This window comes from Urocitellus parryii, chromosome 13 (assembly GCF_045843805.1).
Source record: "Urocitellus parryii isolate mUroPar1 chromosome 13, mUroPar1.hap1, whole genome shotgun sequence".
Lineage (NCBI taxonomy): Eukaryota > Metazoa > Chordata > Mammalia > Rodentia > Sciuridae > Urocitellus > Urocitellus parryii.
The window spans coordinates 61,158,387-61,184,752 of NC_135543.1; the positions used below are offsets into that span (position 1 = coordinate 61,158,387).

The 26,366-nt window shown below is 40.3% G+C and overlaps 1 protein-coding gene across 3 annotated transcripts in view; it reads left to right on the forward strand.

Moving 5' to 3' along the window:
- Positions 1 to 26,366, forward strand: part of Ppp4r1 (protein phosphatase 4 regulatory subunit 1) — a 51,007-nt gene that overhangs the window by 9,553 nt on the left and 15,088 nt on the right. Inside the window, exons 1-10 of one of the 3 annotated variants that reach the window (XM_026412437.2) lie at positions 6,486 to 6,604; positions 6,713 to 6,797; positions 7,567 to 7,673; positions 11,708 to 11,850; positions 12,300 to 12,446; positions 14,681 to 14,788; positions 14,929 to 14,994; positions 15,632 to 15,790; positions 18,304 to 18,431; positions 25,180 to 25,697. In XM_026412437.2, the coding sequence (XP_026268222.1) occupies positions 6,739 to 6,797; positions 7,567 to 7,673; positions 11,708 to 11,850; positions 12,300 to 12,446; positions 14,681 to 14,788; positions 14,929 to 14,994; positions 15,632 to 15,790; positions 18,304 to 18,431; positions 25,180 to 25,697 (1,435 nt within the window). In that variant the 5' untranslated portion in view covers positions 6,486 to 6,604; positions 6,713 to 6,738. Of the gene's footprint in view, positions 1 to 6,485; positions 6,605 to 6,661; positions 6,798 to 7,566; positions 7,674 to 11,707; positions 11,851 to 12,299; positions 12,447 to 14,680; positions 14,789 to 14,928; positions 14,995 to 15,631; positions 15,791 to 18,303; positions 18,432 to 25,179; positions 25,698 to 26,366 lie in introns of those variants that run through there. The other 2 variants (XM_026412436.2, XM_026412439.2) reach the window with 2 other exon arrangements.

Below are 26,366 nucleotides of genomic sequence, written 5' to 3' on the forward strand. Positions count from 1 at the left end.
AGGACAGTGGTCTCCAAACGTTACTGCATGTTTCCTAAACCATCTGAAAACTCTGTGTCACACATACATTGTCAAGTTGATACCCAGGATTTTCCAAGGTTATATTCACAAAGGATGTAATTTTCAGTGTATTTCAAATATTGATATTGTAAAAATAACAGTAGTGTCCCTTTGAAACGAGATGTAAACTCCAGAGCCGGTTCAGGCACATTTCTGCCTACCTTGTTTACGGTCCCCAGCACACTCCCTGCTTTGCCACCTCCCGTTGTTCTCTTTCTTCTTGACCCCTTCCCACCCACTCACACTCTGACCCTAATCTGCTTAGGCCGAGACTTGTGACTGCCTACCTTGTTTATTTGTACCAAAAATAGGTATACAGAGGAAAATTTAACATTTGAATGTACTTGTAGCCATTGAACTTAAAATTTCTTTTTATTAAGCTTCCATTACTACTAAGTTGATCATCCAGAACATATACAAATTACACATAATTTTGTTGAAAGCAAAATTTTATTGAAAAGTCATCTAATGGATAAGATTTCTAAAAAATTAATTATGAATTGATAGATGAATAGGATTTACTGTTTAGAATGAGACAATATTTAGCATCAGTTTTTAACTTCACATTTTAAGGGTTATAAGCACTGAGAAATTGTATTGATATAAATAATGTGATGGGAATGGGAAGGGCTTTTTTGAACTTCTAACTTTGGTGAATAATAATTTTGAGAAGAGACTCACATAAGAGGGATCCCAGCAGTTTGGGAGGCCAAAACAGAGGGATTACAAGTTCAGAACCAGCCTTGGCAACTTCTCAAGACCCTGTCTCAAAAAATTTTTAGAAAGGTTGGGCACTGTGGTGCACTCCTGTAATCCCAGCAGCTTGGGAGGCTGAAGCAGGAGGATCATGGGTTCAGGTCAGCCTCAGCAACTTAGTGAGGCCCTTAGCAATGCAAGCAAGACCCTGTCTCTAAATAAAATATAAAAAGAGACTGAAGATTTGGTTCAGCAGTTAAGCACCCCTGGGCTCAATCCTCAGTACCAAAAAAAAGACAACCCAAAATGTAGCTCACAGATAGAGCACTTTTAGGTTCATCTCCCACCCACCCACATACCCACACATAGGAGCAAGAGAGAACGGGGCAGAGTAAAGCTGTCTTGGCACCTTTGCGCAGTTGCTTCAAGGACCAGTAGCTTGGGCTATAAGTTCAGTGTGACAGGAAAAAGCCCCGTGCCCTCTGTTGCTCCAAGTGTAGCATAGATGGCAGTGTTCATGAGTGCTGTGCCCATTTTTCATGTCACCTCTGTAGCACTGTTTCTGTAGTTGAGTCAGAAATAGTGGATGAAGTAGGTGAGACGTAAGAGCCGTAAGTGTTGGACAGAAGCCCGTCATGCCAGATGAGGAGACTGCAGGGACTGAAGCTGTGAGGGCAGACCCCTTTGGCACCCGTGCTCCTCTTGCTCCTAAGCACATGCACCATTAGTGAGATGGGGCAAGTGTCCCATTTTCTCCTTTGTTCTCATGGTAGCTGGCATCCCTTCTCCCCCACTTGGCATTGTGGAGTACACAAAGTGTGTGTGTGGTAGGAAGGAAAGTGGATTTGTTGATGCAGCTCTGGGCACTTTTAACAGAATCGTTGGAACCATCTTCTAAAAGAACTCTTAAGATTTAAGAATGGTGGATTGAAATTTTTCACTGAGTGAGCATAGCACCAGTTTGAATTTGTCATCTATCTGGGCACGTTTGGCAAGGGAGAGAAAGAGGCATGCTCATGCAGAGCTGTGGTGCTGCTGATGGTGTGTGTTCCGCGGGGGTGGGAGGGTGGTGGGGGAGTCAGGCCTTCCTGAGGTCCTGCCTTCCGCCCTCTGCTGCTTGGCAAGGCCGTTGGAAAGGAGTGTTGGGAAATGAGGCCTGGAATCCTTTTGGAATGTGGTGGAAAGATAGTCATCTGGCTTGGAAAATACATGATCTTTGTTTAATTTTTAAAAAATAAAAGATGAAGGGAAGGGGAGGGGAGTTAGGATCAGGAAGGACAGTGGAATCAATCTGATAACTTTCCTGTGTACATATATGAATCCACCACAGTGGATCACCAACATTTATATCCACAAGACTAGGATCCTAGTTAGAATAAGATATAAGATATCAAGCAAGACCCTTCAGGCTTGTATTAATGTATCAAAATAGATTCTACTGTCTTGTGTAACTAAAAAGAACAAATAAAAATAATGCAACTGAAAAAAGTGATGATTTTAGTGAAATTTTATCTTAGTTGAATACATGTGTTATCCAGAATTGTCTATTGCTCAAAAAAGGTTGACATTAGTTAAGTTGTTGCTTAGAAAAAATCTATACCAACTTGTATAGGGAATGTTAAAAAAGAAAGAAAAAAAAATCTATACCAAATTCCTTGTAATTTTTCAAACATGAAATGGTTCTCCTCGACTCTATCTTGGACTTTCTCTGTTTAGAATGTTTTCCTCCTGCCCTCTGTCCTGCTTGGCAAGCTCTAGTGTATCTTCCAAGAATTGTCTTGACTTGGAAACCTTCTCTAACTCAGTATTCATTTTAATTCCTCTGTTGGCTTTCTAGTTATACTTCTTGCATGTTTTAGAGATTAGTCCTAAGATTGCAATCTGCATCTCTAATTCATTGAAATTAACATGTACTTTGTGTTTTTTTTTTTTAAGAGAGAGTGAGAGAGGAGAGAGAGAGAGAGAGAGAGAGAATTTTTAATATTTATTTTTTAGTTCTCGGCGGACACAACATCTTTGTTGGTATGTGGTGCTGAGGATCGAACCCGGGCCGCACGCATGCCAGGCGAGCGCGCTACCGCTTGAGCCACATCCCCAGCCCCGAAATTAACATGTACTTTGAATAAGCTGCAGGGACCTTACTGCAAATGGTGTCTTCCCTCTGTGCTACACAGGGCTTCCTTCCTTCCTTAAGGCATGTGTGCTGCAGAGTTTTCTCAGTGGTGACGATAGTTTTTTAATTGCTTATTTCTGAATTTCTCTTTGTAACCTGGGGCAGATGTTTGATTGAGGCTGGGTAAGATTTACAGGTACATTCTGTAGCAGTGGTGATCAAAGCCTGTGGACTCCATAGGGGTGAGGTCCATAGTCTTAGTCAGCTTGACCTAGGACAGGAAGGATGTCAAGCCAGGGTGATTCTGTGATTCTGTGGATGTTGGCAGGGGCAATGTATTGGGAAGTAGAAGTAGACCTTTGTCACCAGGGTCTGTGCCAGAGTGGAACGCTCCTGTATAGAAGAGTGGTCAACCATGATTGACAGACTGTGACAAAAAGGTTGAAGCAAAGCACAATTCCGTTACATCTAGGAGTGTGTTTCTCAAATGTAGTTGAGCAGTTCACATTTGAATTTAATGGGGTATTTATTAAAAATAAATGCTCAGGGCCTCACTGTGAAGCCACACAATCAGTGTGTGGGTCTCAGAATCTGCATTTAAACACAGTGATGCTGACAGTGGTTGCTGGAGGCGGCTTCCCCACTGCCCCCCCACCCCAGCTTATGACCAGAATCAGTGTTATTAATGTTTGTCTTTAACACATGTGAGACTCTGATGAAACAATTTGGTCATAGTCATAGAATTCTAGAGCCTGCATAAAGGTGCCTTTGATGTCATGCTGGCTCCACAGTCTTAGGTGCAAAGGAGGAAACTTACCTGAATGAGTGTGTCTGAGTGGCCTTTACAACTCTGATTCATAATGCTGGTACTTTGCTGTGAGTTGCAGATCAGAAGCTGTGTAAAATTTACCGTAAGTAATGATGAACACAGTTAGGGGTTATTCATAATCCAGTGTGACAATCACTGTTTTTTCATTGGGGTATTTAGACCATTTGCACTTAACGTACTTAATGCTAAGGTTGGGCTTAAATCTCTCATCTTGCTCCCCTGTTTGTCCCTCTCTTGCTTCTTTCCTTTATCCTTTTTTTCTTTTGGGTTGAGTTTTTACAGTCGTTATTGACTGGTTAGCTGTTGTCTTTGTTGATTTTTGTCTGGAGTTTGTGACTGGCGTGGGTCCTTAACTTGCCCGTCTGCCTTCCTGGGGCACTGCTCTTCACAGAGGCGAATGGCGCTCTGCTTCACCCCCCTGCTGCCCTTCCCCTGCTGGAGCTGCTTTACCTCCACTGGCCTTGAGCTCCACAGGGCATTTCTATCTGTTTACTTGACAGTACATATTTTTGCCTTAAACGCTTATCTTAATTTAAGAGATTTCAAAAATAAAGACGCTTTTTATTTACCCATATATTAACCATTTCTGATACTCTTTGTTCCTTTAAGTAGATCCAGATTTCCTTGTGATATTATTTTCCTTTTGCTTAAAGAATTTAAATGTGTCTAATGGTGTATGTCTGTCATTGAGGACATCAGCTTTTGCATGTCTGAGAAGAGTCAGTTTTGTATTTGAAAGGTTTCTGTTTGTTGGGTATAGAATGGGGAAGTTGTTATTGTCTAGTAATATATATATATATATATATATATATATATATATATATATATATATATATATATATATATATATATTTGGTATCAGGAATTGAACTCAGAGGTGCTTAACCACTGAGCCACATCCCCAGCCTTTTTTAATATTTTATTTAGAGGCAGGGTCTCACTAAGTTGCTTAGGGCCTTCCTAAGTTGCTGAGGCTGGCTCTGAACTCCGTGCTCCTCCTGCCCCAGCCTCCCTAGCCGCTAGGATTACAGGTGTGCGCCACTGCACCTGGCCTGTTGTCTGTTGCTCTGCCATCTGGCTTATCAATAAGTAATCTGTCATTCTTTGTTCTATAAATAAAGTGAGTTTCCCCCTGGTTGATTAAATGTATCAAAAACTATTTTCTTATGGCTAGTTTTTTGTTTTTGTTTGTTTGTTTTTTTAAACCATTTAAAGTGTTAGGGTCAATTTGGTCCTAGATGATCCACCTTAGTCAGAAGTAGAAGAGCATGTTTGGGTGTTTCTTTAAATACAAAAGCTGTCTTCATTTTAGCAAACTGGAATAGTTGGAAGTGGCAGTGCTGCCTTTTGTAGTGGCTTTCTGATGGCATTTTCTTGGGGGTGGAATAGTTCTTTTAGTGCACTGCTCAGAGTACAGTGCCACAAGATGGGCCCATTCCATGGACTCACTCACATTTTAAAGAGGCCTTTTTTGGGCCATACTGGGGATTGAACCGATGGGCCGCACTCCATCACTGAGGGTGTGCCCAGTCGGAGCAGTGACAGTGGGGTCTAATTGGGACATGAGAGGCCTTTTCTATTCCTCATATGGCAGCATTGTGGTGCTTCTCATGTTGTGGTGTTTTTGCTTTCCTGAGCAAAGACCTGGAGCAAAGATAAAATCTGGTTGTGAGTGATGAACAGATTGGTTGCAGAAAAGCTTAAGTGTTTCTTTGTGCCAGGAAATATTCTTGGAGATAAAGCAGTGAATAAGGTGAAAATTCCTGTCCTCCTGGAAGCCCATATCTAGCTCTGCAGAGACAGACGGAAAGTTAAGGCAAGCTAGCACATCGGAGGTGGTGACAGGCAGGAATGGAGGGTGTTAATCACCATGGAGGGGGATGTCTGGAAGCGCTTGTGCTTCAGGCAGGGCCTGACCTCCTGGTGTTGGGAGCTCTTACTGGAATCTCGAGCTTCCATCTCCTCCAGCCTCAAGATTCTCCCATCAGTTATATTCCCTTTTCCCCAGCACTTGGATTTATATTTATTTGTTGACTATTTACTTTTATCATATAAGCATGTTTCAAATCTTTCTCTTTTTAAAATATTAGAAACTAAACAAAATAAAAAGTAATCTTCGTTGAGCCTTGGGTGTCCTGGCTAATTGTTCTACAGCTACAGTTCTGCAGGGCACCTTTTGAGCTGGTTGTCTTCCTCTGTATATTGTTTTTCTCAGCCATGACTGTGGTCTGGCTCCTCCACTTTGATAGCACAAGAATCACACCTGATAGGTGATAGTACCGTATTCATTGGGCAGGTGCCAGTTAGTCGTGCCTTCAGATTCTGTCTGCCTGGTATCTTTGAAGCCCTTACCTTCTGCTAGTTTCATCCATTCTCTTCTGGTTCTCCCTCCTCTTCTGGCAGTGTAAGCAGTTTCTGGCCTTGCAGTCAGTACTTGCCTTCTTTGTGATGCATTTTAAAGTAGGTTGTCTTCTCAGTGGCACATCAGTGCTTGAGGGCAGAAGCTATGGTGTTTCCCATGGTCATTTCCTCAGCGTAAACCTGGTCCTGGTCATAGGCTGTTCAGTGAGCACTTGTTTAGTGACAGTAAGTACACTGCTGGTTTTAGCTTACCTCTAGTGAGCGAAGTCCTCAGCTGTACCTTTGGCGTTGTGGAATCCACCATATCCCGTTTGACTGTGTGTGTATCACTTCCAAGTACACATGTTCCCATCGAGCATGTAAGTCCTTACACCTGTGGTCCCTGTTCCCTCCCGTGATCTGTAGCTGTTGGCCTTGTGCTCCCTGTGGCTGCGGTAGTGAGATGGCATCTGGAGAAAGAAGGGGCACCCTTCAGCTCCTGGCTTGATGCCGAGGGTCCCTTGGGATCCTCCTCACCACTCCAGCGGTGTGCGTGCTGCACACAGGTGAGGGGTGCTTGTGGTTTCTGAGTGTGTAAGGAGTATTTCTGATGTCTCTGATAGTTGGTGTGGATGACTACAGCTCAGAGTCTGATGTGATTATTATACCTTCAGCCCTGGACTTTGTCTCACAAGATGAGATGTTGACGCCACTGGGGAGACTGGACAAGTATGCTGCAAGTGAGAACGTGTTCAACAGGTGTGTGCACCTTCTTTCCATTAACCTGAAAGTGGAGGGGGGGGGGTGTGTCAGCAGGGAGGACAGCACACCCAGCCTGCAGTATAATGGGCACAGTCCGAGCCACCAGGCTGCAGCGATCACATTGTCCTGACCTGTGCTGTAGGTGTTGCTCTTGATCCTGGGACACACACAATGCTCTTGCTTTGCTTTTTGCCAAGACCAGACCGTCTTGCCGCTGGCATGCTCTGGAATCCTGCAGGTTGCTTACTGGGAGTCAGCGTCACCAGACCACGTAGCCTGCTCTGTGCCAGTTGGTACTCAGGGCACCGGCCCAGCCCTGACTGCCAGTGAGCACTCTTTCTTGCACTTGCTTTGTCTACCTGTGCTGTCCAGACTGCTTCGCCAAACTTTTCTGGGAAATGAAGAAGTCCTTGACCAAATTTTTGAACATAGATGTACAAAATCCATGCTAGTAAAGATATTATTTTATGTAATGAAGACTGAATATATTTTCTTATTGTTAGGATAATCGAAGGATAGCTGAAGTGAATTTTCAGTTGACTTTAGAAATTTGCCATTCTGTTAAAGATGAAAAATATTGGGAAATATTCAGTCTCATCTATGAAATGAATACTGGTATTTACCACTTAGGAAATTACAGGTTTCATATGTTTTAAAATGTAGTAAGAAAAAATTGCTTATTGAAACCATACGGATTCTGTCTTTTAAGATTCTAAATAATAACTATTGATGCCTGAACACTATGTGCTTCTCTTTTTCTTTGTAGACAAATGGTCGCCCGGAGCCTGCTGGATACACTGAGGGAAGTGTGTGATGATGAAAGAGATTGCATTGCTGTCTTGGAAAGGATTAACAGATTAGCTGACGACTCAGGTATGTTTGTGTATGCAGAGGAAACAGACATAGGTTATATAGAAAGGTTTCTTTTACCAAATTTGTGTTTCTAAAACTAATGGAAAAGTTAAAGTGATATGAGATTTCGTTAGAAGATTTCCTAAGTAAATTATCAAACCCACCAGTAACAAGAAAAAAAAGTCCATTACTAAGTTCATACTCTACCCATTTACTTTAACTTTGGACATTTCTTATCAAAATAAGAATATTATTTTTTTTTTTTCAGGAGTGTGTCTCTTTTTTTTCTGAGAGAGAGAAAATTTTTTTGGTCTTTAGTTTTCAGCGGACACAACATCTTTGTTTGTATGTGGTGCTGAGGATCGAACCCGGGCTGCACGCATGCCAGGCGAGCGCGCTACCACTTGAGCCACATCCCAGCCCCAAGAATATTATTTTGCATCATGTCTTAATATTTTTAAATTAATGAAATGTTAAAAAATAATTTAGAATAAATTAAAAGAGATAGAAGGTGCTGTAAAATTTTGGGGCAAATGTAAAATACCCTTCGTAAAACTAAGGCTGGTGTATTTTACAGTAAAGACAGGAGTTTGCACAAGAGGCGAATTTGATTCGAGTTTTAGAAAATAGTCATGCTGAAATTTTTCAAAATGTGTTTTGTATTGTGATAAGATATACATAACATAAAGCTTACCATTTTAAGTAAATACTTAGTTTTAAGTAGTTTTTATATTTGATTTTACAAACAATCCAAAAGTAAATTTTAAAACTTAAAAAAAACTATGCTATCAACATACGTTTTTAATTTCTGACAAACTTTTTTGGTGTCTTAAAAGTCTCATCTTTTAATTTTTAGATGAGCTCTACTTAATGAGGATATGTTAACTATTTACATAAGTATTACATTTTAAAAATTGTCTTATTGGGTGGAAAGAACATTTTTAAGCTTATTAATAATCTGTGTATAGATTGTTCTTATGTGCTTGCCTTAGGGTGGTGTTAGGAGGCCCTCATTAAGTGTGATTTTTAGTTTTAATTTTCACTGAAATGAAATAGTTTTGAGACGGGTTGTGTTGGCTTTGATAGAAAGCTGAGATGCAGAGAGGGGAAGGGGTGCAGAGTTTTGAGAAGTGGAGGTGGTAGCCCCTGGTCCCCAAGGAGGAGCTTGCTAGTCTGCAGCCAGCAGGGGAGGCTGTTCAGAGGGAGTTGGAGCCCAGCTGGTGGAAGGGTGGGGGGCAGGGAGCACTAATTGGGTAAGTGGTCAGAAAAGATGTAGTGCTGGGAGTGTTTCCCGGGCTGCCTCCCTTAGTTTTGTGTGTGTGATTTTAGTTTTTAGTTTCTGGTTTACATAGGTGTTTTCCACATGGTTGAGGATGTAACACTCTCCGTAGTTCAGTGTGTTGCTTTCCCATGGGTTCTGACTGTTTGACTTTTTAGTCCTTTGTCTCCCATCTGCACTGTGACAATGTCTTTCAGCAGAGTCTCTTCCAATTGCTGTCCAATTGGAATGTTTCATTGCTGTTAATTCCATTTTCTCATTTTCAGGAGACTTGGTACTTCTTCTCAGGACCCTGTTTTTCTTGTCCTATTGATTACATTCTCTTTTCAGTTACACTTCCTTTCATCATGTTAGCCGAGTGTTTGAAATGGTGAAGGCCTCTGCAGGTTGCTTGTGTAGCTGCAGTGCTTGGTGCTACTATCCTTCTGTTGTGTCTTCATCACTTTGCCATTGAGGGATCATTTCGTTTTTATAGTTTCTGATTGTGAGTTCATCATTAATGGGTCTTTGTAGGGATCTGGTGCTGTGGTTTGACCTTCATTGTGGCATTGTCACTTGTGGTTCAGAGCTGTGCTGCCAGGCCCAGGGTCCTTAGCAGCTAGGAATCACTCTGCACTGATTCTGTGGTGTTGTGTGTATGAGATAAGTATGTTTATTCTGGGTGGGGAGCAGCAGTTCTCATTCTGTGCCTGCATGTATGAATCTGGAATCCAGACCAGTCCAAAGCACATGCCCAGGGTTTTAGAAATAACACGTTTAGAGCAGATTTTTGTTGTTGTTTTTTTCAATACCTAGAATAACACACTACCAAAAGAAAAAAACTGTTAGTACCCTAGAAACTGCCTCAGTGTATCCTGCTAATTTCTGTCTTGCCCACTTTCCTAAAGGTAGGCCCCATCTGACCACTAAGGGCATTGATTATTTTGTGTCTGGCCTCTGTTTCTGAAGCTCCTCCATGTTGCTGCTTGTGACTGTTGTGGATTTTTTTTAACCAATGGTGTGCTCTGCGAGTACACTGCAGCAAAGTGCCACTGTGGTTGGAGTGGGCGCGTGGGTTGCCTCCAGAATAGGTTAGTGCTGCTTTGAACACAGGCACACATCTCCGTGGATACATAGAAACGGAGTCACTGGGTCATAAGACATGCGTAGCCTCACCCTGATGGAAGTGCCCTGGTGTTTTCCAGAGTGGCATAGCTGTCTACAGATTCCTGGGCATGTGTTCGGTCTGCGCCTGCAGCATCACCTGTCTGTGCAGAGTTCGGGTGTGTGAGGGCATGCTTTAACTTGCATTTCTTTAGTGACCTGTGAAGTTGAGTGCTGGTTCTGTGCTTACTGGCTAGTTGGACACCTTGATTTTTGTAATATAAAGTCTCTTCCCCTTTATTTAAATTGGCAGGATTTTTCTTATAGATTTGGCAGGATTTTTCTTATAGATTTTTTCCTTATAGATTTATAAAGTGAATTTTTTTTCCTTCAGTGCTGGGGATGGAACCCAGAGCCTCATACATGCTAGGCAAGTGCTCTAACACAAGCCACATCCCCAGCCCTGAAATTCTTTATACCCATTATGTATCCTTAGGCCATTTATGTGTCTTAGAGGTATCTTTTCTACTCTGGCTGACTTTTTACTCTTAAATGGTGCCTCTTAAAGAAGAGAAGTCCTAGGCTTGCCTCGCCTGCATGAGGCCTGGGGTTCAATCCAGGGTACTGGGGAAGAAAAAGTTCTTTTTTATGGGCTTTCTATTTATGTGCTCTTTGAGAAGCTTGTCCTGACTCCAAAGTCATGAGAATATTTTCCTATGTTATCTAATACAGAAACTTTACCTTTTTTTTTGCCTTTGATACTTAGATTCATATTCCACATGTAATTTACTCTTTTTGACATGTTTATCATGTACAGTATTTATCATGTAAATACAGTGTTTATTTTTGTATATTTTAGGAAACAGAGAACAAACTTTGTTTTATTGTTGGTTTGGGTACCGGATTGAACTCAGGGATGCTTAAACCCTGAGCCACATCCATCCCCAGCCCTTTTTAAAAATATTTTATTTTGAGTCAGGGTCTTTTCTAGTTGCTTAAAGCCTCACTAAGTTGCTGAGGCTGGCTTTGAATTTGCAATCCTCCTGCCTCAGCCTCCCAAGTCACTGGGATGACAGGTGTGTACCACTGCACTCAGCTGTAATGAAGTTTTTATAAAGTGAATTAGTTGATTTTTTAGTTAGTTTTTTGGTAGTGTTTGCTTCTCCACCTTAAGATTGTACGTTTCTTCTAATATTATCTTTTAGTCCTTTGAGTTTTTTTCCCTCCCAAGTTTGAAACTTGTGTTTCATCTGGAGTTTATGTGTAGTGTGCAGAAAGAGTAGGAATCTAACAGGCATTGTGGTACCTGCCTGTCATTCCGGTGGCTCAGGAGGCTGAGGCAGGAGGACCACAAGTTCAAGGCCAGCCTCAGCAATTTATTGAAGCCCTGAGCAACTTAGCAAGAAGACCATGTCTCAGAATAAAAAATACAAAGGTCTAGGGATGTGGCTCAGTGTTTGAACACCACTGGGTTCAATACCCAGTACTGAAAAAGAAAGGAATTGTTGTATGCTTGGTACGTGCTATGAAGTGTAGCACCTGGGTCTGGGTAGATCCCTCCTTTATTCTCGGTGGACCTGCTGGTGGTTGGAGGAGGACTGCAGGGTGAAAAGATGATTTTGTAAGTCCTTTCCTTGCTAAGGATGAAAGTGCAAAGACAGTTCACTTGTTCACCTTGCTGTTATTTCAACAGAACCAACAGTGCGAGCAGAGCTGATGGAACAGGTGCCTCATATTGCATTGTTTTGTCAAGAAAATCGCCCTTCCATACCATATGCTTTTTCCAAATACTTACTACCTATTGTGGTCAGATATCTTGCAGATCAGAATAATCAGGTAAGAGTTCCATTTATTTGATCTTAAAGGAATTTTATGTAGCTTAATGTATGTAGAATAGCCCAGCCTGGGTTTTTATTGGATTATTTTTCCTAATTTTATTATTTGTGTTTCAGAAATGCCCAGTTATTTTAGATAAGACATTGTTGAGAGTCAGACAAGTGCGTTAGGTCTCTTGAATGCCCTTCTGCCTAGTACTTGTGCTCACTTGGTACCTTCCCAGGTGTTTGTCAGTGCACCTCTGTGACATCTTTACAAGGATGGCTTTTGTGTTCCACTGTTACAACATAGTCTATCACATCGTCTTTGTAATAGTTGAAGAAAATAGCTAAAAAATTTTTTTGCGAGTATGTCTTCCTTTAAGTTTATGAGAAGTCTTCACATTTGTAAACGTGGAGTGGTCAAGTTTTGTCACATCAGGCACATGTTTGTCTTTATGGTTTGCCCAGGTGAGGAAGACAAGCCAGGCAGCGCTGCTGGCTCTGCTGGAGCAGGAGCTGATCGAGCGATTTGATGTGGAGACCAGAGTATGCCCGGTGCTGATAGAGCTGACTGCCCCAGACAGCAATGACGACGTGAAGACGGAGGCCGTGGCTGTAAGTGGTGCTCGTTTCCATCTAGGCAGAGGTACCTGTAGAGTGCCCATCAGACCTTGGCTGCTTTGTCTCATTTAATACATGATTGTTAAAGTAGCTGCCAACTGCTAAGGGACATATAATGACTGAGGAAACAGGTGTATCTTCATACAGTAAAGCAGTAAGTTACCGTAAACTCATTGTGTCAAATGGGAAAATAAGATGGTTATCACAGAGTGCAGTTAAATTAAAAAAAAAAAAAAAAGTAGTAAAGGAAGAAACACAGGGAGCCCTCCCTTGCTGGGAGCCCTTCTCCAGGCACTCTATAAGGACGTGCTTGGCTCCTACCCCTCAGGGAAGGACAGCCTGCCCGGGCCTTGGCTGGGATGCATGCCGTCCCTGGCTAGTGCTACTTCTATGCCGTGGTTGCTGCATCTCATTATTTTGTTTTTAAATACTCACCAGCTAGTAATTAACTCATTTTTTCTCAATTATATTTATTCACATAACAATCATTTTAAAGTGTGTAATGCAGTAGCAGTAGCATTTAGTACATGTGTAATGCAGTAGCATTTAGTACATTCGCAGTGTCACACAACATCCACCACTACCTATTCCAAAGCATTTTTTTCCTTCCTTCAGAGTTCCTCAGTGAAGGACATCAGTCTTGGTGTGACTGTTGGCTCACATGAGCAGGGTGTACTGAGTCATGATTTTTGATGGGATCTAGAATCAGGAGGTCATTATGATTTGAGGACTGTCTCCAGCACTGGTAGGAATCCTGCGCTGGCCTCTTCAGACTCACTCACTCCTGCTTAGTTGTCAGGTTTTACATTTCTTGGCTCCCAGTTTTTCTCTTTTAGGAATGATTCATTCTAATAAATTCATTTGTCCTAGATGAGTAGTGATACAGTGTAACCTGGGGTTTCTATCCAAAGTTTGGGTTGGTGATTCTTGTTTGAGAAACAAAGCTGGCCATGGCCTCTAGGAGTCGCAGGCATTATCTCCAGTTCTGATGATATTGGGATTTTGACACAGGAATTATTTTATATAGATCAGTTTGGGAAGAATTGCTAGCCTAACAATCCATGAATATGATAGATCTGTCAATTTACTGAAGCATTTGATCGACCTGGTCAATATAGTTATCAGCAGAAGATCTTGTATTTTGTTAGATTTCATGTCTTTTTAACATTGTGAAAGATGATGTTTTAAAGGTGCCCAGTCATTCTTTGTAATTTGTAGAAGAAATACAATAGATGTTTGTATTCTGACATGTGTCCTACAAACCACGCCTTAAGTGGTGTGAGTGGTGCTTGTTTCCCTCTAGGCAGAGGTGCATAGTTGTCATACATGACAACTATCATATGAATAAAGAGTTTTCTGTCTTTCCAATATCTACCTTTTACTTTTTGTCATGTTTGTAGTGTCAGAGGGGATTTCATTGCTAAATGATGATAGACCATCAGGTTTCTTTCTGTGTCAACTTCTATAGTGGAAAGTTCATTTTCTTTCTTTTTAAAAAAATCTTTATTTAATTTACTTATTTTTTTATGTGGTGCTGAGGATCGAACCCAGTCCCTCACACATGGTAGGCAAGTGCCCTACCACTGAGCCCCAGCCCCAGCCCAGAAAGCCCATTTTTGAATCAGCAGGCCTCACTTTGGTTGGTGTTCTGTGTCAACTGAAACATGCATATTGGGACTGTCCTGGCTTTCCTTGAAGCACACATTGCAGAACCATGATGAGTCCAGCATCCAGGAGCCTCTGTGAACACAGTGCTTGGCAGCTCGAGAGCTGCCTCTCAACCTTCCTTAGTAACACACAGGTGCTTAGCACCCAGTCCTGCCGGGACAGTCTCCCTGTTGGACAGTCACTCTTGTTTTTACTAGGAAAATGTAGGGTGTTTTATTTTTTAAACTTGTAAAGATTAAAATGATTAGGTATTTAAATAACAATGATGAAGTAATATGGATGAAAATTAAAGTTTTAAAATTTTCTGTGGGATTATTGTATATTTAGTATTTGTTGGTTAATTTTATCAATAATGGTTAATACCTGTTTTTCTGTTTCCTTTTGGATAAATAGGTTGGAATTATCATTTGCTTTGAATATTCTTTATGATGTAATCAGTATAATGATGTCACATCATTTTATATTTCCTTACATTATTTCTTTTTTTTTGGTTATCAAACTTAACTGAGAAAGTCTTTCTTTTTATAGATATTTCCAGTGTGTCTTTTCTTACTTTATAGATAATGTGCAAGATGGCTCCCATGGTTGGGAAGGACATTACGGAACGTCTCATCCTCCCCAGGTTCTGTGAGATGTGCTGTGATTGCAGGATGTTCCATGTGCGGAAGGTACCTTTACAGTCAGTTGTTTTCTGTTTAAGAATGCATAGTTTTAGCGGTTAACATATTGATATGTGAAATTTAATGGATTATTTTTAGGGAATTCTGTCTGTGGTATATTGAAATGTCACCAATGCTTTTGTTGTCAGGTCTGTGCTGCCAATTTTGGAGATATCTGCAGTGTAGTTGGCCAACAAGCTACTGAGGAAATGTTGGTAAGTATCACAAATATAGAAGAATAAATGGTGTGTTACAGAGTAACATGTGAAACTTGAAATGGAAGCATTTGTCCCAAAATTTTATTAACACAATCCCATGAATGTAAACCAGGAAGATGATCATGACTTTGAGTTTAGATGTCTTCCCTCCTAGAATCTGGGCATTTAAATTGTGTTTTGGTAAGGATAGTTTGTTAAAAATTTAAATACATGTGACAGTCTTCAATTCATTGTTACCATTCCCATTTCTATGAAGTAAATCAATTCTAGTTTATTCCATTGAATTAATTTTATTATGGTCCTCCAGTATTTTGGTGGCATCTTAAATCTACAGATTAGTTTTAGACAGTAGTATGTGAGATGTGTGTGCTCTAGGTTCACGTGGCTTATTTCTGGAAGGATCTTTCGTGCAGAACAAGCCCTGAGATAATAGCTGCATTTGTTGAGTGTTTTGGGGTTTGCATAGTCAGTTATGAATTAGATGTGATTTATTAAAAACTACTGAGTATTAATATTAAAAAAATTGGTACTTTTTAAGAAAATCTAGTGTTTAAAACACTGTGAAAGCAGAAAATGGGAGAAAAGTGACATAGCGCCCTCCTCAGTTTGCCTAAAACCTACCCTTCTTGCGCAGCTGCCCAGGTTTTTCCAGCTTTGCTCTGACAATGTGTGGGGCGTCCGGAAGGCGTGTGCCGAGTGCTTCATGGCCGTGTCCTGCGCAACCTGTCAAGAGATCCGACGGACCAAATTGTCAGCACTGTTTATTAATTTGATCAGTGATCCTTCACGTTGGGTATGGCTTTATCATTTTGGTAAAAAAATATATTTGAGCCTGTTTTTAAATAAACTTGATTTTATAATTTAAGAAACAATTTATAATGTTATTCATACTTCTAAGAGTAGGCAATAAAAAGACTACTACATTAAGAATATGCTTTTCAGGCAGGAGCTGTGGTTCAGTGGCAGAGCGCTTGCCTGGCATGTGAGGGGCACTGAGCTATTAAATTAAAAATATTAAAATATTTTATTAAAAATAAATAAATAAAATAAAGGTATTGTATCCATCTACAATGAAAAAATATTTTTAAAAAGAAAAGAATGCACTTTTCTTAACTGTACAGTGTTTCTTTACAAATAAAAATCATGTTAGTTTTCATTCACTTGACAATGATGTATAACATTCATTGATTTTTGTTTTTTAGAACCTTGTGTTCTATAAGTAATAGGTTAAATGTGATCAGATATGACCACTTGGTTGTAGCATATACAAGCCACCTCTTCTGTAGTGGGGATTGAATCCAGGGGTGCTTTCCCACTGAGCTACATCCCCGTTTTGTTTATATATATATAAAAACTATATATATATTTGTGTGTGTGTGTGTATATATAGTTAGTTGCAGTTGGACATAATACCTTTATTTATTTATTTGTTTGTTTGTTTTTATATGGTGCTGAGGATCAAATGCAGGGCCTCATGTGCTAGGCGAACATTCTACCATTGAGCCACAACCCCAGCTCCCCCCACCAGTTTTTAAATTTTTGTTTTTTCTATAATTTTGAGGCAAGGGTCTAAGTTGCTGAGTCTGGCCTCAAACTTGCTACCCTCCTGTCTCAGCCTACTGAGTCACTGGGATGACAGGCATGCACCCTTATGCCTGGCTATATACTGCTTTTGATGTGTTGCTGGGTTTCATTTGCTAATGTTATGTTGAGGGGCTTTGTGTCCATATTGTAAAAAAACCACTGGTCTGTAGGTTTCTTGTAATGTCATTGTTTAATTTTATTATAATTTAAGTTGGAGAAATGGTCTGTTTGTTTTTTGTTTCAGAAAGTTTGTGAAGAGTTGGTATTAATTATTTAAATGTTTGGTAGAATTCAGTGGAGAAACCTTTTGGGTCTGGCCTCTTCTTTGTAGGTAGTTTTAAAATTACTAAATAAATTTTCTGTGACATTTATTGGGAGCAAGTTTAGAGATTTCCAATATCCAGAAAAGGTAAACTCTTGACATATAATTTTTTAAATAACATCTTATGTTTTTATGGAAATAATGCTTACTGTCTTACAAAGAGGAACACACTGAGTTCACACACACACACACACACACACACACACACACACACATATACACATATACACATACATTTTCCCATGAAGCATATAATTCCAGCCTTTAGGAAAACCAGCTAAACCCTTTTCTTGTATGGGTTCTCCAAGTAGGTAAATACTAATAGAAATAACTTACATTTATTTGCCTTTGTAAAATCCATATAATCATACAGTCCTCACTTTAAAACTTGCAAAACCTTCTGGAAAACTCTCTAGAAAAAGGGTGCCATCCTGAGAGAGTTGGGTCTGTGGTGCCATCGAGGGTATGACACGCCTCCTCTGCTGTCGCATTGCCGTTGTTGGATTGTGTTCATCCATCCTTCCTCCCATGAAACTCTTCTTTTCAAATGTTGTGTTTTCAAAAATCCTGATTTTGAAAAATAATTCAGAAATCCATGAGGTAAAATTCTGTAACCCCACACACAAGTGACATGAAGAAGTGTAGTACACTAGCGGACGGGAATGGAGGTAGGGGAAAAGGAGGTGCCAGGACTGACCTGGAGCAAAGGAAGGTTCACGCGTGTGGTCATGTCTGAGTGAGCCCAGCCATAATGCACGGATAAGCGTGTAGTGAAAGAACACGAGTGTTTGCTTTCAGATCTTTGTGGACTATGTCCCAGTATTGTCTTCTACTGGGTCTGTATACAGCTGTGGTACATCTGTCCTGCCTCCTTGTAGTAAACAAGTTATACAGCCTTTCCTACCTGAAAACATTAAATGTATTTGTTACATTTTGTTGACATTATTACTTTATAATTTTTTTGGTACTCTTGGTTTTCTTTATTCTTTTTGTTGTTGAAAATTTAATAAGACTTTTTTAAAAAATATATTTTTTTTAGTTGTAGATGGATACAATATCTTTATTTATTTACTTTTTTTTTTTAATGTGGTGCTGAGGATCAGTGCCTCACACATGCCAAAAGACTGTGCTACTTCTGAGCCACAACCCAGCCCCTTAACAAGACTTTTTAAAGACTTATTCTTCGCAAATATCTTATAGGTTCTCATATTCAGATTATCTTGGTTTGAATAGAAAAGAAGAAACTGGAAGTAAAAAGGAGAAATTAATCTACAAAATTTCAGAATCCTAGCTGAAGAGTGATTTTTATAGTTCATCCTCTGGGAAAGCAGGCCGTCAGATGTGCCTGTGGCAGAAGCTCCTCCTCATTCCTATGGCTCACCACCTGGTTTCTTTCCTAGGTTCGCCAAGCAGCTTTTCAGTCCCTGGGACCTTTCATATCTACTTTTGCTAATCCATCTAGCTCAGGCCAGTATTTTAAAGAAGAAAACAAAAGTTCAGAAGATGTTTCAGTAGAAGACAAAAACAGGTATGATTTTAAAACTTTGTTTTCCAGTTTTACTGTTTGTGAATATCATTTCCAATATTTTATAATACACATTCATTTTGGAGCATTTACTAAAAAAATAATAGTTTTATTTCAAGTGTATGTATCTGTTATATTATTTAAACATCAGTTTAGTACATATTAAATGAGAAGATGTATATATCACACTTAGCTTACCTGGCACATAGAAAACTAAAAGGTAGATTTTAATATTTTTAAATAAGTTTATTTAGTAAATAATTTTCTTAGTAAACTGTTGATATTTAGAATATATAGCGTGATGCTTGTGCAGTATAAAGAGTTTGCTTTTTGTTTCTTTTAATGAGTTTTCAAGGAGTAAAACCTAATTTAAGAGTATATCTTGAGGCTGGGGTTGTGGCTCAGCGGTAGAGTACTCTCCTAGCACATGCGAGGCGCTGGGTTCAATCGTCAGCACCACATAAAAATAAATAAGTAAAATAAAGGTATATGACCAACCAGAACTAATAAGTAAAAAAAAATACAGAATACTTTTTTTTTTTATATATATATAGTCCATTTCTGACTATTTTTCCTTTCATGGATCTTGGATTCTCTTACAACAGAGCAATAATTATAAACTCTGAATTGAGGGGAAAGCATTTTAATGATTAATCCTAAACTAGTGTACTTAGTACTAGATTGTCAGTTTTTAAGTGTATTAGCCTAATAGGCTAACCAATTTTTAAAATCTTAAAGAATCAACTCTTGATTTTTATTAAGATTTTTTTTTGCATTATAAAGCTCAATTGAGTTTTAGTTTTTAGAATTTATCATGCTATATGCTGGGGGGCTGCCCAGCCCCACTGGTGCCTGGGAGGTGTGCTGGAGGCAGTCCTGCAGTGGGCCGAGTCACCGCAGGTCTGTCTTCCTGGTCATGGTGCTAACGGGCCTTTTCTTCTATAGGTCTTGGTACTATGGTGTTGCTTTCTTGGTGTTTTGCTTTGGCAGTTCTTCTTTCTTCTCTGCCGCCTTGTTTTACCTCTTGCCCGTTCTCCTACTGTCCTGCTGAGTAGCCAAACAAACCCGAGGTAAAGGAAGAAAAATCACTCTGAACCTGTCTCCTAGCATGCAAAGCCTGTTCGTTCTTTTGAAAAGAGCTTCTGGGAGGAGTGTGACAAAATGACTGACGGGGTGGAGATGTCCACTGCAAGCTCTCTCACTGTCGACCTGAACGTACTGAAGACTGTTACATAGCTTTCATTTACTTTAAAATCTGGAAGGAGTCTAGTAAGTGCAGGTGTGCATTTATAAAAATTGAATTGGGTGGGACAACACACTTTTGTTTTTTCTTTCTTTTTGTCTTTGTTTTTTTCCTTTTTTGGTGGTAGGGATTGAACTTGGGGGCGCTCAACCATTGAGCCACATCCCCAGTCCCATTTTTTGTATTTATTGTTTATAGACAGGGTCTCACTGAGTTGCTTAGTGCTTTGCTTTTGCTGAGGCTGGCTTTGAACTCTCGATCCTCCTGCCCCTGCCTCCCAAGCTGCTGGGATTACCGGCATGCACCCCTGCACCCAGTGCTGGAGGGCACACTTCCTGTGAGAGGCCAGTTAGTGAATGTCCTTCCCTATCACATTGCTCAGCTCTGCCTTTGCAGCCATGTGCCTCGGCTATGTCAGGGCACTCTTGCTGATAAAAGCAGCTGTTGTGCCTCTCATGGCCATGTTTGCTGACTGCTAGTATGTGGCATTATTGGAAGAGCCATGTAAAGACAGTTTAATTCATGGATTCCTCTTCCATTGTGATGAGGTACGTCTTATCGTCAAGTCAGTACTACTTGTAGCGTCAGCTTTTCACTGCATTGCTGGATGTTAAATTATGGTAATGGTATGGTGGAGAGAAGAGACTCCCCTGGCTGAGGCGGGAGTTCTGTCAAATAATGTAAATACTTTTGCATAGTTTGACTTCCTAGCTCTGTAGAGAAGTATTAAGTCTCAGAACCATTAACTTGCTTGCTCCCCTTAAATACTGTGCTGGCTTATTTTTAAGCCATTTTAAAATTGTTATGCCGTTAAGATTAATAAGCAAAAATTAACTGAGCACCTACTGTGATCCACATGCTATAAATGGAAATATAGAACTTAGTTCTCTCGGTTACTGAGAATTCGGATGTCTTTGTTTCTTTCTTTTTCTTTTTTTTTTGTACCCAAGGGCACGGAACCACATCCCCAGCCCCTTTTAAATATTTTTTTTAAGTTGCTTAGGGCCTCACTGAGTGGCTGAGGTTGGCTTTGAAGAATCCAGATTTCTTACACAACATCTTATGAAGTATTGACCTCTTTCCAATGCTGTGTTTTCTTTTCTTTTTTTTTTTTTTTTAATAATGTGTTTTGTGTAGTAGCTCTGGAAACATTCACTGCCACATGGTACTGTGAAGACTCATTGATGACTAAAGTGTGACTTCATTGGCTTTGTCTTTCACTCACCTCATCAGGCTTCTTTGAAGCATTTGTGCTTCTCTGAAAGTGCTGTTAAGTCTCCCTCCAGAGCAGAATTAAACATTTACATGTACGCTTAAAAGTATGTAATACAGGATTCTTTTATGTTTCGTTGTCCTGTGAATGAAGTGGGTCCTGGTGCTTCTCCCTGCTTTCTTGCTGGCTGCTCTCTGCGTGGGAAACCGTCTGTCCCCCTTACCTTCTTCTAACAGAGTGAGCATCGTGATGCACACTGTCCCCAGGCTCAGAACCAGCAAGAACCCCTTCTTGACCTTTTCCAGGAAACTCAGAGCTTTGTGTATCTGCCATTAATAGCACTGGAGTTGGAGCACTCATCTTTATTTTTTTTCCATCACACTTGTAGAGCAGATTTCCATATATCTGCTTGTACGCTGGAGCACTAAGCTTTAATTGCATCTTAACTATGTGTTCGCCTACATATAGTGGCTGCAAGCCTCCAGTGGAGTGGTCTGTCCTTTGTGCTGGTGCCTTCCCTGGGCTGGTACATATTTGGTGCAGAGGAAAGCTTGAATGAATTGTTCTAAGGAAACATGGGTTTGATCTCAGAAATCTTCCCTAACTGCTTTTGCCACGTGTTGGTGTAGCTTAAGGTCAGCTGTGTAAACGTGAGACGGGTTGTTGTTGGCGCCGTTGGGAATATTTCTCTAATGTTAGAACTCACTCCGGTTAGTGAAGTGTATGCACAGCACAGTCTTTGGAAGGTGTGTTCTGGAGGGTTCTCCTTCCTCTTTCTGTGGGACCCAATGCTCCTTAACCAGATGTCTCACAGTTTTCCAGGCCCCATATCCCATGCTGAGGAACTCTAAGGATATCACTTGCAAACTTACATGAGCATAAAAAGAAATTTTAAAATTCTTTAGAGATGGATTCCTGCCCCCCCACCCTCTGGTACTTTTGTACCCAAGTCTCTTGGGAACTGGGACCCTCCCTCCATGGTGCAGAAGCAGTCTCCTCAGTTTTCAAAACCATGTTTGTTTTGTTTAGTAGCATGTAGAAGTCTGGCAAGTGAGCGTGTCAGAATTGTGGCGTTGAGCAGTGTGGTTTTGTTACCCAGCTAGGAAAAACGGAATTTAGGGAGTTTATACTGCATTCGCAATAATTCCTCCCAGGATTTAATACTAGGGAAAACTCCTGTGTCTCCTAGTCTCTCTAGGATGTACTGTTTAGTTTACATTTGCTAGACAAGTAGATGGTTCAGCCCGTTGTCCCTTATTTGATTTTGTTGTTGAGAATATTAAAATTTCATCTTAGTAATCAGAGAACTTCAGACCTAGGACAGTTTCACATTCTGAATGACATTTTTATTAGGAGCTTTTTATGTTTATCTGTTTGTTCCTCCCTGTCTCAATTGCTGAAAAATATCCTGTTAATATAAATTTTAAAATTTGGTTTGAATGATTTCAGAAAAATTATACAAATACCACAAAGAATCCCACATATCCTTCATCCAAATTCTCTGGATATTAATGTTTTACCATATTTGCCTTACTGCTGGTTATTTTTAGAACTCATTTCGACATGATATTCTTTTTACTTTTCTTAAACACTTTACTGTGTATTTTTTCAAAACACACACATTGCCGGGCACAGTGGTACAAGCTTGTAAACCCACCGGCTCAGGAGGCTAGGCAGGAGGATCGCAAGTTCAAAGCCAGCCTCAGCAACTTAGTGAGACCCTGCCTCAAAATAAAAAGGGCTGGGGATGTGGCTCAGTGCCCCTGGGTTCAATCCCCAGTACCAAAATAACCCCAAAACCAATACACACAAACACACATAACTTCAGTGACCAACATAGGAAATTAACAAAACACTATTACCTAATCTGTAGACTTTATTCAGATTTCACCAGTTATCCTACTAAAGTTCTTAATAACAAAAGGGAAAAAAAACACATTTTAATAAGAACAAAATGACCAAAGAACACATTCAGCATACATGCTTGTTTTTTAATAATAGCACAAGCTTCAGAAACTCTTTTGAGAAGGAAAGGATCTCATGGCTTGTCTAGGCAGGTCCCTCATGCTGATGCAGTAGAAGTAAGGAAGGAGCCTTGTGGGGCTTTATGTCAATATGTTAGCAGCACCGGGTCAAAACAGGTAGTCCGGGTTCTTCAGTTGTGACACATCTGGGCTCCATGTGCATGCTCTGTTTATAGATACAGAACGGAAGAGAAATACCACATGTAAAATCTATCATTGTGTGGTGTGTGGTCAGATAACGTTTATAAATTTTGTTTTCTCTTTAAAAAATCTTCAATAGTCGTGTTTTTAAATATGTTTTTTAAAACATGGTGAGCAGTATGGTGAAAGGGAATTTCACTACCTCATGAGGACGCTAGTGGTGGCTGTTGAACTGTGACTTTGTGTGGTGTTGACCCTCCTTTTGCAGAGTTCCCTTAGCCTCCTGTTGGGGATGTCTTTCACTGTGTGTATTTAAAAGCACAGGATGTACTAAGGAAATGCCCTTATTGTCCCCCTCCTTTTCACTTTAAAAATGCACACACACATTGATCCACCCTGTCCTGCTCTCCTTCATTAGTCCGCCCTAGAGTTTAATCCATCCCTCACCCCAAAGATGCTACCTTTCTTCAGAACACATCATCACTTGGGGACAGGTCTGGAGTCACTGTGTCCTTCTGACCTCCTTCTTTGAGAGTGGTCTTAGGAGAGGATCGTGTCTGATAGTGTCCTCGTCCTCAGCCTGCCAACACCGTTTCCTCTCTCCATGTCAGAACCGTCTGGTGGTTTTCCTGGCTGTTGCCCCTCTCCTCGGCTCCTGCCTTTGTGTGCCAGTTCTTCTTTGAAGACGTTTCCTCCTTAGTCTCAAAAGCACTGACTGGCTCTTCTCAGTACTCCTGCCGCTTCCTCCATGGCTTCCTGGTGCCCTCCCCTGCCCCTTCCTGTGCTAAGTGTGCCCGCTTCTCCACTTACAGCTGGCTCTTGTTTTGATCTTTTTAATTTTTTTTTTTTTTTTTTTTTTGGTGTTGGGTATTGAACCCAGGCGTGCCTAACCACTGAGCTACACTCCCATCCCTTTTTGTTTTTCATTTTGAGACAGGGTCTTCCTGAGTTGTTGAGGTTTGCCTCCAACTTGAGATCCTCCTATCTCAGCCTCCCGAACTTCTGGGATTACAGGCATTTGCCACGGTGTCCAGCTGATCCTTTCTTTTATTTGCTTCTAACTATGATCTCAAGAGCAAGATCTACATCACATTAATATTCAGATCCTCAAAACTCATTTTGTTTCCTGACTCTAAGTAGGTGCTCAGTAAATGCTTACTAAATTTAATTGAGACAGATAAAACAGGCAATAAACAGTAAAACTTAAGATAGTACTTTGGTTTAGATGACAGATGGCAGTAGTTAGTGGACATCAGTTGGGAAACTGTTAATTTTGCTTACCAGTTAAATCTTGCCTTCCATTTGGAAAAATTTGGGAGTAGAGATGGAAATTATGGAAGAAATAAAAATAATTCTTTCTTTGCACTTAAGTAGATTCATATATCTCATGAGACGGTTAATAAGTACATTTTCTACTATTTATATAAAGCTCTTTTTCTTTTTTGTGTAAGCAAAAAAGCTTTTAATTCTCAGCTTTCAGCATGTCATTGGAGCAGAGTGGCAATACAAATAATGCCCAAAATCCTATAAATTAAAAGTCATGTGTATCATCAAATGCATGTAGGAATTGCCTCTTCCTATTTTTCTATAGTTGCTTATTGAAATTAGTATGGTATTGTAGAATCCTAGAATTATTTTTTTGTTTGGGGGGTTACCAGGGATTGAACTCGGGGGCACTGGACCACTGAGCCACATCCCCAGCCTATTTTGTATTTTATTTAGAGACAGGGTCTCACTGAGTTGCTTAGCCACCTCACTTTTGCTGAGGGTGGCTTTGAACTTGTGATCCTCCTGTCTCAGCCTCCCAAGCTGCTGGGATTATAGGCGTGTGCCACTGTGCCTGGTGCCCAGGATTCTTTAATGTTACCTTCTCCCACTAGTAGTACTTGAATAGCTAGAATTATGCTTAATAGGTGTTTACATCTCTGAACAAAGAACAACTAATGGAAAAAGAAGCATTCTAAGTGATGGACATGAACAATTCAATTTGTATGGATGATAATTTGTAATATTTAACTTGTCAAAAGGCTATATGTAATATCTTTCTTGGATTTGTTTTCCAGTAATTGTTTTATTTATACTTTCATGTTTTTGTGTGTGTTTTTTTCCCCCAAAATGAAACAATAAAAGGATCAGAAATCAAGATGTCCTAGAGGATGTACAAATCAGGCCAGAAGATGTTCCTTCAGATCTCAGAGTCACTAATTCCAGTATTAACCTGGAAAACTTGCTGGAAGGTCCTGCTGCGGAAACATCCAGGAAACCTCCAGGTGAAATCAGTGTTCCAGCGGACAGCTCTTTACTTTGTACTTTGTCCTCAGAACTTCATCAGGAAGCAGCTAGTAATGAGAATGACAGAAAGCCTGGTCACTACAAATCCACCTTCCGGCCAGAGGCTGGCACCAGCTCGCAGGATTCGGCTCTCTTAGATCAGGAGTTGTACAACTCCTTCCATTTCTGGAGGACTCCTCTTCCTGAAATAGACCTTGATACGGAGCTAGAGCAGGACTCTGGGAAAAGCCCAAGCCCAGAAGCAGCACCCGAAGTCCCTGTGTCATGTTCTCCAAATATCACCATGGCCACCAGGAGGGAACTTGAAGAAATGATAGAAAACCTGGAGCCCCATATAGATGATCCAGATGTTAAAGGTATGCAGGTGTTAGGTTACTTCTTTATTCTAAAATTGATGTAAAATGTGACTTTTCAAAACCTTTTTCTAGAATAATTCCCTCCTTTTAAGATCAATAGGTGTGTTTGGGTTTTGTTGTTGTTGTTGTTTTGTTTTGTTACGAAGCTCTCAGGTAAGGTAGGCTCATCACCGTGTTCTTTATTAGAGTGTGCAGGGTTTGTTGCTCTGCCGGTTGCCCTGCCTGTTGGAATGTAGGAAGAGGGTGGAGCAAGTGGGCCCAGCCAGTGAGGGAAGAGGCACGTTCCCTGCCCCTGGGAAGACATGGCCTTCCTGATGATTCCTGGGCCCTTTGGGGAAAGCCAAAATGTTATTTAAACCAAAAGGTGATTTTGGAAGATCCCATAAGTACAAGTCTTCGGATCTTATATTACTTTCTGAATTTTTTTATTTCCCTGTTTGTTCCAAAAACTAAAATTTCTAAACTGTCAGTTTGCCCAATATTGAAAAATGTCCATTTCTGAAGCAGATAAAATGATAGCATCAGTATCCTTTTAAAATGTAGAAAACATTATGTTTGAACTTTGAAAATTGCATTGGCATGGTCAAGTTAGCAATTGTCTTTATTTGACTTTCATTTATTGTGATTTTTTTTAAGCAACTTTCTATTATAATTTTACACTTGGGAAAA